The following is a 13239-nucleotide window of genomic DNA, read 5'->3' as shown; positions in this document are numbered from 1 at the left end:
TTTCTCAGCCTCTATATGGCTGTTTCCTCAGGCTATTATATAAAACATACTTGCTATTTAAAGGCTGTAAGCCCTTCTGATAGGTTAATTAATTGATGAATACCATCTGTGTATATGAGCCTTATTTAACTTTACTGCCATGGTAATATAAAATAAACAACATTGGCCATATACAAAAAATATAAACATTCAAACAATATACAAAAAATGGAAATTGACAATATTAAATACAAAAATCAAACACAATATTGCACCAGTGTATCTTATACAAAAGTGATTACAAAGGTACATACATTTCTTGAACTCAAACAACATAATTTACTAGTTGCTATAAAGGCCCCAATAGACAGAAAAAACTTTTACTTTAAAAATAAAAACGATCATATGTTAACCTTTTAAAGCCGTTATGACGTTCTATTCCGTCATAATTAGACTGGCCTGTGCTTCTAGGATTTAATCGCGGTCTGGAGGGCGTTCCTAGGATTGTAGGGACGCCCCCCAGATGCGATCCAATAATTGAAATCTTGCGATCGTATGCACGATCGTGTAGTTTCAATTTGTCTACATCGGAACAGTTGTTCTGATGTAGGCACTTTAACCCTGTCATGAAAGGGTTAAACACAGATCGTCATATATGCGATCCGCAACAGAATGATCCCATCAATAGTGATAGGTATTCCCTATGTGTGTACATATAAACTTAAACCACATTGATATATATACAAATACATCTTTAGCAATGTATCTGTATGTATCTCTATGTTAAAGTGCTTTTTTGCGTCTTTTTTTTCTAACACCCGAGATCTTATATCTTTAAACCCTTATAACTTTTTGGTGCAAATGTTTTTAAATAATTTTTATTAAATGGTGTTATAATGAGTGTAACTGTACTTTGATAATAGATAAAAAATAAAATGCTGTAATATATTATTATCTATTATTGCACTATTGCTTGTGTATAGCTATGTGTTTAATTTCTGCAAAGGTATTAAACGGATAGCTCCCGAGCAGCAATGCAGTACTAGGAGTTAGCTGAACACATAATTGAGTAGCCACCAATCAGCAGCTTACCTCCCAGTAGTCCATTTCTCCTCTTAACCCCACCTAGCTATGCTTTTAATCAAAAGATACCAAAAAAGGGTTGCCATGTTGCCGCTTTACAGGAGGAAACATGAAAAATATATCTGTCAAATTATCTGCTCCATCTGAATAATGAAAGGTTCATTTTGACTTCCATATCCCTTTAAAGCTTAACAAAAATATATACAGATCATGTGGCTAATTCTAGACTCATATGTTAGCTGATTTATTTCTAACTTTTTTTGTTAAATCTGGTTTAAAAATGTTTTGCATAACATGACTGCCAGAGGACAGGAATTAGTGCGTAGCCTGTGCGTGCCTGCAAGGTATAACTCTGCTAAAATGCTGGTCATAGAGGAGAGACCTGATCTGCAACCCAGCCCAAGTTTGTGAGCAAGTGAGTACAGTCAGTCGCAGATCAGTGGGTCAGAGAGAAGAAAGCACCGTATGAAAGTTAGGGAATGTATTCTTCATAGACTTGAGGAATCAGATATGTGACTGATCCTTTAAGAGATTCACTTCTACAAACATTAAGTACAGTGTTACTAAGAAGTAGAACACATAAGAACTTACACATTAGGGAGAAAATATGAGCGAGAAAGAGAATAGTGAGTGTGAGGAAGAAAAAACTATCAGCAATGTCCATAAGGTGATGAACAGTGTGACGGGACTGGTGCATTCTGTGAGAAACAGATATGGACCTCAGGATACCCCCAGGACCACCTATGAGATCTGTAAGTTACTTAGCATAGTGCACAGAGTAAATGCAACCTGATACTGTATAGTTGTACTAAGGTGTATCCTCTGTTTTACACACACTCTCACACACAAACATTTACACAGACACATGTATACATGTGCATATATATATATATATATATATATATACACACACACACTTACACAAACACACACATAAACATTCACACAGACACATATATACTCACATGCATACACATGTACACGCATACACACACACATATGCATATATATATATATATATATACACACACACGTACATATATACACACACACATACGTCTACACACGCACACAGACATACACACACATGTATATACATAAGCACACTTACACAAACACACACACATAAACATTCATACAGACACATATATACACACATACACATATACATATATACACACACGTATACACACGCACATAAATATACACACACACATATACATATATACACACACGTATACACATGCACACAAATATACACACACACATATACAAATATACACACACGTATATACATGCACACAAATATACACACACACACACACACATATACATATATATATATATATACACACGTATACACACACACACAAATATATACATACACACACGCACATATATACATACACACACAGCTATAGCTATACACACACTCCATTTTAAACTGTCACCAATATCTATCTAAAGAACTGTGTTTTAGAAAGAATATGCTTACTTAAAGGGTCATTAAACTAAACCTTAACAAAACAAAACCTTTATTGAAACATTGATTTTTAAACAGGTTTTCTGTAATACTTTATTGCTAATATATCGTAGGTGTATCTAAAAAAATGACTCTAATGTACATTTATAGCTGTTTTTCATATGTTTATAACCCATGAATGAATGAATGAATGAATGAATGAATGAATGAATGAATGAAGAGATGTGCTTAAATTCATTATTTATTTTGATAGCTTTTTCTGTAATTTAACTCTAAAAAGGACAGCCTATTTGAAAATGTATTTTGTTTGAAAAGATAGCTTTTATTACCCATTTCCCAGTTTTGCATAACCACCACTGTTATATTTATACACTTTTTACCTCTGTTATTACCTTGTATCTAAGCCTTTGCAGACCGCTCCCTTATCTCAGTGCTTTTTACAAACTTGCATTTCAGCCAATTAGTGCTGACTCATGCATTACTCCATGGGAGTGAGTACAATGTTATCAATATGGCACACATAAACTATCACTGTCTAGCTGTGAAAAGCAATTAAAATGCACTGAGATAATTGGCAGCCTTCATGGGCTTAGAAATTAGCCTATGAGCCTACCTAGGTTTAGCCTTTAACAAAAAATACCAAGAGAACAAAGCAAATTTGATGATAAAAGTAAACTGGAAATTAGTTTAGATTGTATGCCCTATCTGAATCATGAAAGTCTAATTTTGACTTTACTGTCCCTTTAAATGTATTTTTCTAGTACCCGCAGAGATGTTAAAGTGTGCCCTGCATGATACAAAGCTCTAACCCAGCAACGTTCTGCACATAGTTGCTTGATCAGTGTAGGAGATTATTTATATTTGTCTTAATTGACCACAATAAAGGTTATAACAAACATACACGAGAGGTTTCAATTTTGGCAATGCTTAATTTCCGCTATATAATATGCATATACAAAAAATAACTAATTGTAATGCAAAAATATCTAGCTGTGTTTAAAACAAATCCAATAACACTTATTATTTGTACAGTCCATGAACATGTATTGTTGCATTATGAGTGGCTCGCTAATAACTTGCAAGTTATTTCCACCATTCACCTTTAATAGCGCAGCTATTACAGGTTTGCAAAAACCCGGCGTTTGTGTAGACGATATGACTGCGTTGAGCTTCATACCGCACACAAATACCAGCGCTGCTTTGAGCTGCTTTGACATGCTCGTGCACAATTTCTCCATAGACATCAATGGGGAGAGCCGGCAAAAAAAAGCCTAACACCTGCAATCCGTAATGCAGCCCCATTAATGTCTAAGGGGAAAGAAAATGTATGTTTAAACCTAGCACCCTAACATAAAAACCACGTCTAAACACCCCTAATCTGCTGCCCCTGACATCACCGACACCTACATTACACTTATTAACCCCTAATCTGCCGCCCCCAACGTCACCGCTGCCACTATACTAAAGTTATTAGCCCCTAAACCTCTGGCCTCCCACATCACTAACATGAAATAAATATATTAACCCCTACACATAACCCTAAGTCTAACCCTAACACCCATAACTTTAACATAATTAAAATAAATCTAAATAAAACCTACTATTAATAACTAAATACTTCCTATTTAAAACTAAATACTTACCTGTAAAATAAACCCTAAGCTAGCTACAATATAACTAATAGTTACATTGTAGCTATCTTAGGTTTTATTTTTATTTCACAGCTAAGTTTGTATTTATTTAAACTAGGTAGACTAGTTAGTAAATAGTTATTAACTATTTACTAGCTACCTAGTTAAAATAAATACAAATTTACCTGTAAAATAAAACCTAACCTGAGTTACACTAACAACTAACATTAAAATAAAATAAAATTAATTAAATTAAAAAAATACATTTATCTAAATTACAAAAAATAATAAACACTAAATTGCACAAAATAAAAAAAAGAAATGATCAAAAATAAAAACGAATTACTCCTAATCTAATAGCCCTATCAAAATAAAAAAGCCCCCCCCAATAAAAAAAACCCCTAGCCTACACTAAACTGCCAATAGCCCTTAAAAGGGCCTTTTGCGGGGCATTGCCCCAAAGAAATCAGCTCTTTTACCTGTAAAAAAAAATACAAACAACCCCCCAACAGTAAAACCCACCACCCACACAACCAACCCCCCAAATAAAATCCTATCTAAATATACCTAACCTCCCCATTGCCCTGAAAAGGGCATTTGGATGGGCATTGCCCTTAAAAGTTGCCAAAAACCCTAAGCTAAAAATAAAATCCACCCAATAAACCCTTAAAAAACCTAACACTAACCCCCAAAGATCCACTTACAGTTTTTAAAGACCGGACATCCATTCTCATCCAGCCAGCGAAGTCTTCATCCAAGCGTCAAGAAGTCCTCAACGAAGCGGGGAGAAGTCTTCATCCAAGCGGCAAGAAGTCATCATCCAGGCAGGCAGCCGTCTTCATCCAGACGGCATCTTCTATCTTCATCCTTCCGATGCAGAGCGGCTCCTTCTTCAAGACATCCGACATGGAGCATCCTCTTCATACGCTCCCAGCCGTACACTGAAGGTTCCCTTTAAGGGACATCGTCCAAGATGTTGTCCCTTGAATTCCGATTGGCTGATAGATTCTATCAGCCAATCGGAATTAAAGGGTAAAAAATCCTATTGGCTGATGCAATCAGCCAATAGGATTGAGCTTCAATCCTATTGGCTGACCCAGCCAATCGGAATTCAAGGGACGCCATCTTGGACAACGTCCCTTAAAGGGAATCTTCAGTGTATGTCTGGGACCGTATGAAGAGGATGCTCTGCGCTGGATGGCTTAAAGATGGAGCCGCTCCACGTCGGAAGGATGAAGATAGAAGATGCCGTCTGGATGAAGACTTCTGCCTGCCTGGAGGACGACTTCTGCCCGCCTGGAGGACGACTTCTCCCGGCTTCGTTGAGGACTTCTTGTCGCTTGGATGAAGACTTCTCCCGGATGGATGAGGATGGATGTCCGGTCTTCCAAAACTGTAAGTGGATCTTTGGGGGTTAGTGTTAGGTTTTATTAAGGGTTTATTGGGTGGGTTTTATTTTTAGCTTAGGGTTTGGGCAATGTAAAAGAGCTGAATGCCCTTTTAAGGGCAATGCCCATCCAAATGCCCTTTTTAGGGCAATGGGTAGCTTAGGTAGGTTGTGTGGGTGGTGGGTTTTACTGTTGGGGGGTTGTTTGTATTTCTCTTGTTAAGTGTATCCAGTCCACGGATCATCCATTACTTGTGGGATATTCTCCTTCCCTCACCCACAGCAGAGCTGCTATATAGCTCCTCCCCTCACTGCCATATCCAGTCATTCTCTTGCAACTCTCAACAAAGATGGACGTAGTAAGAGGAGAGTGGTGTATTATAATTAGTTTTTTAACTTCAATCAAAAGTTTGTTATTTTTAAATGGTACCGGAGTGTACTGTTTATCTCAGGCAGTATTTAGATGAAGAATCTGCCTGCATTTTCTATGATCTTAGCAGAAGTAACTAAGATCCATGGCTGTTCTCACATATTCTGAGGAGTGAGGTAACTTCAGAGAGGGAATGGCGTGCAGGTTTTCCTGCAATAAGGTATGTGCAGTTAATATATTTCTAGGGATGGAATTTGCTATAAAAATGCTGCTGATACCGGATTAATGTAAGTTAAGCCTTAAATGCAGTGATAGCGACTGGTATCAGGCTTATTAACAGAGATACATACTCTTATAAAAGTGTAATATAAAACATTTGCTGGCGTGTTAATCGTTTTTATATATGTTTGGTGACAAAACTTATTGGGGCCTAGTTTTTTTCCACATGGCTGGTTTGATTTTTGCCTAGAAACAGGCTTTCCACTGTTGCAATATGAGTGGGAAGGGCCTATTTTAGTGCTTTTCTGTGTAGCTAAAAATACTGACAGAGACATTCAGCTTCCCTCTGCATGATACAGGACATCTCTGAAGGGCTCAAAAGGCTTCAAAGTTGTGTTTGAGGAGGGTAACAATCACAGTAGACTGTGGCAGTTGTTGTGACTGTGTTTAAAAAACGTTTTTGTCATTTATTATTCTGTTTTTGTTATTAAGGGGTTAATCATCCATTTGCAAATGGGTGCAATGCTCTGCTGACTTGTTACATACACTGTAAAAATGTTGTTAGTGTAACTGCCTTTTTTCACTGTTATTTCAAATTTTGTCAAAATTTGTTACTCTTAAAGGCACAGTAACGTTTTTTATATTGCTTGTTAACTTGCTTTAAAGTGTTTTCCAAGCTTGCTAGTCTCATTGCTAGTCTGTACAAACATGTCTGAAACAGAGGATACTTGTTCATTATGTTTAAAAGCCATGGTGGAGCCCCATAGGAAAATGTGTACTAAATGTATTGATTTCACCTTAAACAGTAAAGATCAGTCTTTATCTATAAAAGAATTGTCACCAGAGGGGTCTGTCGAGGGGGAAGTTATGCCGACTAACTCTCCCCACGTGTCGGACCCTTCTCCTCCCGCTCAAGGGACGCACGCTAATATGGCGCCAAGTACATCAGGGACGCCCATAGCGATTACTTTGCAGGACATGGCTGCAATCATGACTAATACCCTGTCAGAGGTATTATCCAGATTGCCTGAATTGAGAGGCAAGCACGATAGCTCTGGGGTTAGACGAGATACAGAGTGCGTAGATGCTGTACCTGAGGACGGAGAGCTTCAGTCTGTGGGTGACGTCTCTGAATCGGCGAGACCTGATTCAGAGATTTCTAATTTTAAATTTAAGCTTGAGAACCTCCGTGTATTGCTTGGGGAGGTATTAGCTGCTCTGAATGACTGTGACACAATTGCAGTGCCAGAGAAATTGTGTAGGCTGGATAAATACTATGCAGTGCCGGTGAGTACTGATGTTTTTCCAATACCTAAAAGGCTTACAGAAATTATTAGTAAGGAGTGGGATAGGCCCGGTGTGCCCTTTTCCCCACCTCCTATATTTAGAAAAATGTTTCCAATAGATGCCACTACACGGGACTTATGGCAGACTGTCCCTAAGGTGGAGGGAGCAGTTTCTACTTTAGCAAAGCGTACCACTATCCCGGTTGAGGACAGTTGTGCTTTTTCAGATCCAATGGATAAAAAATTAGAGGGTTACTTTAAGAAAAGGTTTTATTTTACAGCCCCTTGCATGCATTGCGCCTGTCACTGCTGGGGCGGCATTCTGGTTTGAGACCCTGGAAGAGGCCATCCATACAGCTCCATTGACTAAAATTGTTGACAAGCTTAGAACTCTTAAGCTAGCTAACTCATTTGTTTCTGATGCCATTGTTCATTTGACTAAACTAACGGCTAAGAATTCCGGATTCGCCATCCAGGCGCGTAGGGCACTATGGCTCAAATCCTGGTCAGCTGATGTGACTTCAAAGTCTAAATTACTCAACATTCCTTTCAAGGGGCAGACCTTATTCGGGCCTGGTTTGAAAGAAATTATTGCTGACATTACTGGAGGTAAGGGTCATACCCTTCCTCAGGACAGGGCCAAATCAAAGGCCAAATTTTCGTGCCTTTCGAAATTTCAAGGCAGGTGCAGCATCAACTTCCTCTGCTTCAAAACAAGAGGGAACTTTTGCTCAATCCAAGCAGGCCTGGAAACCTAACCAGTCCTGGAACAAGGGCAAGCAGGCCAGAAAGCCTGCTGCTGCCTTTAAGACAGCATGAAGGAGCGGCCCCTATCCGACAACGGATCCAGTAGGGGGCAGACTCTCTCTCTTCGCCCAGGCGTGGGCAAGAGATGTTCAGGATCCCTGGGCGTTGGAGATCATATATCAGGGATATCTTCTGGACTTCAAAGCTTCTCCTCCACAAGGGAGATTTCACCTTTCAAGATTATCTGCAAACCAGATAAAGAAAGAGGCATTCCTAAGCTGCGTACAAGATCTCCTTGTAATGGGAGTGATCCATCCAGTTCCGCGGACGGAACAAGAACAGGGGTTTTATTCAAATCTGTTTGTGGTTCCCAAAAAAGAGGGAACCTTCAGACCAATTTTGGATTTAAAGATCCTAAACAAATTCCTCAGAGTTCCGTCATTCAAGATGGAAACTATTCGAACCATTTTACCCATGATCCAAGAGGGTCAGTACATGACCACAGTGGACTTAAAGGATGCCTACCTTCACATTCCGATTCACAAGAATCATCATCAGTTCCTGAGGTTTGCCTTTCTAGACAGGCATTACCAATTTGTAGCTCTTCCATTCGGGTTGGCTACAGCCCCAAGAATTTTTACAAAGGTTCTGGGCTCACTTCTGGCGGTCCTAAGACCGCGAGGCATAGCGGTGGCTCCTTACCTGGACGATATCCTGATACAGGCGTCAAGCTTTCAAATCTCATACAGAGATAGTTCTGGCATTCCTGAGGTCGCATGGGTGGAAAGTGAACGAAGAAAAGAGTTCTCTATCTCCTCTCACAAGGGTTTCCTTCCTAGGGACTCTAATAGATTCTGTAGAAATGAAAATTTACCTGACGGAGTCCAGGTTATCAAACTTCTAAATGCTTGCCGTGTTCTTCACTCCATTCCGCGCCCCACGGTGGCTCAGTGCATGGAAGTAATCGGCTTAATGGTAGCGGCGATGGACATAGTGCCATTCGCGCACCTGCATCTCAGACCGCTGCAATTATGCATGCTCAGTCAGTGGAATGGGGATTACACAGATTTGTCCCCTCTACTAAATCTGGATCAGGAAACCAGAGATTCTCTTCTCTGGTGGTTATCTTGGACCCATCTGTCCAAGGGTATGACCTTTCGCAGACCAGATTGGACAATTGTAACAACAGATGCCAGCCTTCTAGGTTGGGGTGCAGTCTGGAACTCCCTGAAGGCTCAGGGTTCATGGACTCAGGAGGAGAAACTCCTCCCAATAAATATTCTGGAGTTAAGAGCAATATTCAATGCTCTTCTGGCTTCGCCTCAGCTAGCAACACTGAGGTTCATCAGATTTCAGTCGGACAACATCACGACTGTGGCTTACATCAACCATCAAGGGGGAACCAGGAGTTACCTAGCGATGTCAGAAGTCTCCAAGATAATTCGCTGGGCAGAGACTCACTCTTGCCACCTGTCATCGATCCATATCCCAGGTGTAGAGAACTGGGAGGCGGATTTTCTAAGTCGTCAGACTTTTCATCCGGGGGAATGGGAACTCCATCCGGAGGTGTTTGCTCAATTGGTTCTCTGTTGGGGCAAACCAGAATTGGATCTCATGGTGTTTCGCCAGAACGCCAAGCTTCCTTGTTACGGATCCAGGTCCAGGGACCCAGAAGCGGCACTGATAGATGCTCTAGCAGCGCCTTGGTTCTTCAACCTGGCTTATGTGTTTCCACTGTTTCCTCTGCTCCCTCGTCTGATTGCCAAAATCAAACAGGAAAGAGCATCGGTGATATTGATAGCGCCTGCGTGGCCACGCAGGACCTGGTATGCAGACCTAGTGGACATGTCATCCTTTCCACCATGGACTCTGCCTCTGAGACAAGACCTTCTAATACAAGGTCCTTTCAATCATCCGAATCTACTTTCTCTGAGACTGACTGCATGGAGATTGAATGCTTGATCCTATCAAAGCGTGGCTTTTCCGAGTCAGTAATTGATACCTTAATACAGGCACGAAAGCCTGTCACCAGGAAAATTTACCACAAGATATGGCGTAAATATCTTCATTGGTGTGAATCCAAGAATTACTCATGGAGTAGGGTTAGGATTCCTAGGATATTGTCCTTCCTCCAAGATGGTTTGGACAAAGGATTATCAGCTAGTTCTTTAAAGGGACAGATTTCTGCTCTGTCTATTCTTTTACACAAGCGTCTGGCAGAAGTTCCAGACGTTCAGGCATTTTGTCAGGCTTTAGTTAGAATTAAGCCTGTGTTTAAACCTGTTGCTCCTCCATGGAGCTTAAACTTGGTTCTTAAAGTTCTTCAAGGGGTTCCGTTTGAACCCCTTCATTCTATTGATATCAAAATTCTTTCATGGAAAGTTCTTTTTCTGATGGCTATTTCCTCGGCTCGAAGAGTCTCGGAGTTATCTGCCTTACATTGTGATTCTCCTTATCTGATCTTTCATTCAGATAAAGTTGTTCTGCGTACAAAACCTGGGTTTTTACCTAAGGTGGTTTCTAACAAGAATATCAATCAAGAGATTGTTGTTCCATCATTATGTCCTAATCCTTCTTCAAAGAAGGAACGTCTTTTGCATAATCTAGACGTAGTCCGTGCCTTGAAGTTTTACTTATAGGCTACTAAAGATTTTCGCCAAACATCTAACCTGTTTGTTGTGTACTCTGGACAGAGGAGAGGTCAGAAGGCCTCGGCAACCTCTCTTTCTTTTTGGCTTCGGAGTATAATCCGTTTAGCCTATGAGACTGCTGGACAGCAGCCTTCTGAAAGGATTACAGCTCATTCTACTAGAGCTGTGGCTTCCACCTGGGCCTTTAAAAATGAGGACTCTGTTGAACAGATTTGCAAGGCTGCAACTTGGTCTTCCCTTCATACTTTTTACAAATTTTACAAATTTGATACTTTTGCTTCTTCGGAGGCTGTTTTTGGGAGAAAGGTTCTACAGGCAGTGGTTCCTTCCATTTAAGTTCCTGTCTTGTCCCTCCCATCATCCGTGTACTTTAGCTTTGGTATTGGTATCCCACAAGTAATGGATGATCTGTGGACTGGATACACTTAACAAGAGAAAACATAATTTATGCTTACCTGATAAATTTATTTCTCTTGCAGTGTATCCAGTCCATGGCCCGCCCTATCCTTTTCAGGCAGGTCTAAATTTTAATTAAACTACAGTCACCACTGCACCGTATGGTTTCTCCTTTCTCGGCTTGTTTCGGTCGAATGACTGGATATGGCAGTGAGGGGAGGAGCTATATAGCAGCTCTGCTGTGGGTGATCCCCTTGCAACTTCCTGTTGGGAAGGAGAATATCCCACAAGTAATGGATGATCCGTGGACTGAATACACTACAAGAGAAATAAATTTATCAGGAAAGCATAAATTATGTTTTTTATTTGCCAGGTAAAAGAGCTGATTTCTTTGGGGCAATGCCCCGCAAAAGGCCCTTTTAAGGGCTATTGGCAGTTTAGTTTAGGCTAGGGGTTTTATTGTTTTTTGGGGGGGGCTTTTTTATTTTGATAGGGCTATTAGATTAGGTATAATTAGTTTAAATATATTTGAACATTTCTTTTTTATTTTGTGTAACTTAGTGTTTAGTTTTTTTGTAATTTAGTTAATTGTATTTCATTAATGTAATTTATTTAATTTTAGTGTAATGTTAGGTTTAACTGTAAGACAGGTTAGGTTTTATTTCACAGGTAAATTTGTATTTATTTTTACTAGGTAGTTAGTAAATAGTTAATAACTATTTACTAACTAATCAACCTAGTTACAATAAATACAAACTTACCTGTTAAATAAAATTAAAACCTAAGCTAGATACAATATAACTATTAGTTATATTGTAGCTAGCTTAGGTTTTATTTTACAGGTAAGTATTTATTTATTTTTAAATAGGAATAATTTAGGTATTAATTGTAATTTTTATTTGGAATTATTTTAATTATGTTAAAGTTAGTGGGGTTACGTTAGGGTTAGACTTAGGTTTAGGGGTTAATAACTTTAGTATAGTGGCGGCGACATTGGGGGCAGCAGATTAGGGGTTAATAAGTGTAGTTAGGTTGCGGCGATGTTAGGGACAGCAGATTAGGGGTTAATAAATGTATGTAGGTGGCGACGACATTGGAGGCAGCAGATTAGGGGTTAATAATATTAAATTAGTGTTTGCAATGCGGGAGTGGCAGCGATGTCCGGAGCAGCAAATTAGGGGTTAATAATTTTATTTTAGTGTTTGTGATGTGGGAGGGCCTCGGTTTAGGGGTTAATAGGTAGTTTATATGTGTTAGTGTACTTTGTGACACTTTAGTTATGAGTTTTATGGTACAGCTCTGTAGCGTAAAACTCATAACTACTGACTTTCAGTTTACGGTACAGATCTTGTAGTTATGGGCTGTAACGCTCACTTTTTGGCCGGACAGGCAAACTCGTAATACCGGCGCTGTGGAAGTCCCATTGAAAAAGGACTTTTTGAAAGGTGCAGTAGTTACGTTGCGTGACGGCCAAAAAGCTGTGAGGTACAGCTATACCTACAACACCTGTAATACCAGCGGTAGTGAAAAAGAGCCATAACGCTGCTTTTTCACTCATAACGCAAAACTCGTAATCTAGCCGAGTGTTTTTTATAGAATCCTGTTATTTTTGAGAAAACTGCTACATTTTGTACCATTTCATAGTTACCCTATAAAACTGATTAGAGGGACAAAAATGTTAAAATTAAACTTTCTGTGTTATACTATTAATAATAAGTAGTGGAGTTCTTCCTGTGTTATACTATTAATAATAAGTAGTGGAGTTCTTCTGTGTTATACTATTAATAATAAGTAGTGGAGTTCTTCTGTGTTATACTATTAATAATAAGTAGTGGAGTTCTTCTGTGTTATACTATTAATAATAAGTAGTGGAGTTCTTCTGTGTTATACTATTAATAATAAGTAGTGGAGTTCTTCCTGTGTTATACTATTAATAATAAGTAGTGGAGTTCTTCCTGTGTTATACTACAGGGAGTGCAGAATTATTAGGCAAATTAGTATTTTGAC

The 13239-nt window shown here is 39.3% G+C and overlaps 1 protein-coding gene across 4 annotated transcripts in view; it reads left to right on the top strand.

Moving 5' to 3' along the window:
- Positions 1-1454: 1454 nt before the first annotated feature.
- Positions 1455-13239, top strand: part of ANKDD1B (ankyrin repeat and death domain containing 1B) — a 274509-nt gene continuing 262724 nt past the window's right edge. For all 4 annotated transcript variants that reach the window (XM_053701390.1, XM_053701391.1, XM_053701389.1 and 1 more), the window contains exon 1: positions 1455-1814. In XM_053701390.1, the coding sequence (XP_053557365.1) occupies positions 1670-1814 (145 nt within the window). In that variant the 5' untranslated portion in view covers positions 1455-1669. The remainder of the gene's footprint in view (positions 1815-13239) is intronic.

This window comes from Bombina bombina, chromosome 2 (genome assembly GCF_027579735.1).
Source record: "Bombina bombina isolate aBomBom1 chromosome 2, aBomBom1.pri, whole genome shotgun sequence".
Lineage (NCBI taxonomy): Eukaryota > Metazoa > Chordata > Amphibia > Anura > Bombinatoridae > Bombina > Bombina bombina.
This window is presented reverse-complemented; position numbering and strand designations above follow the sequence as displayed.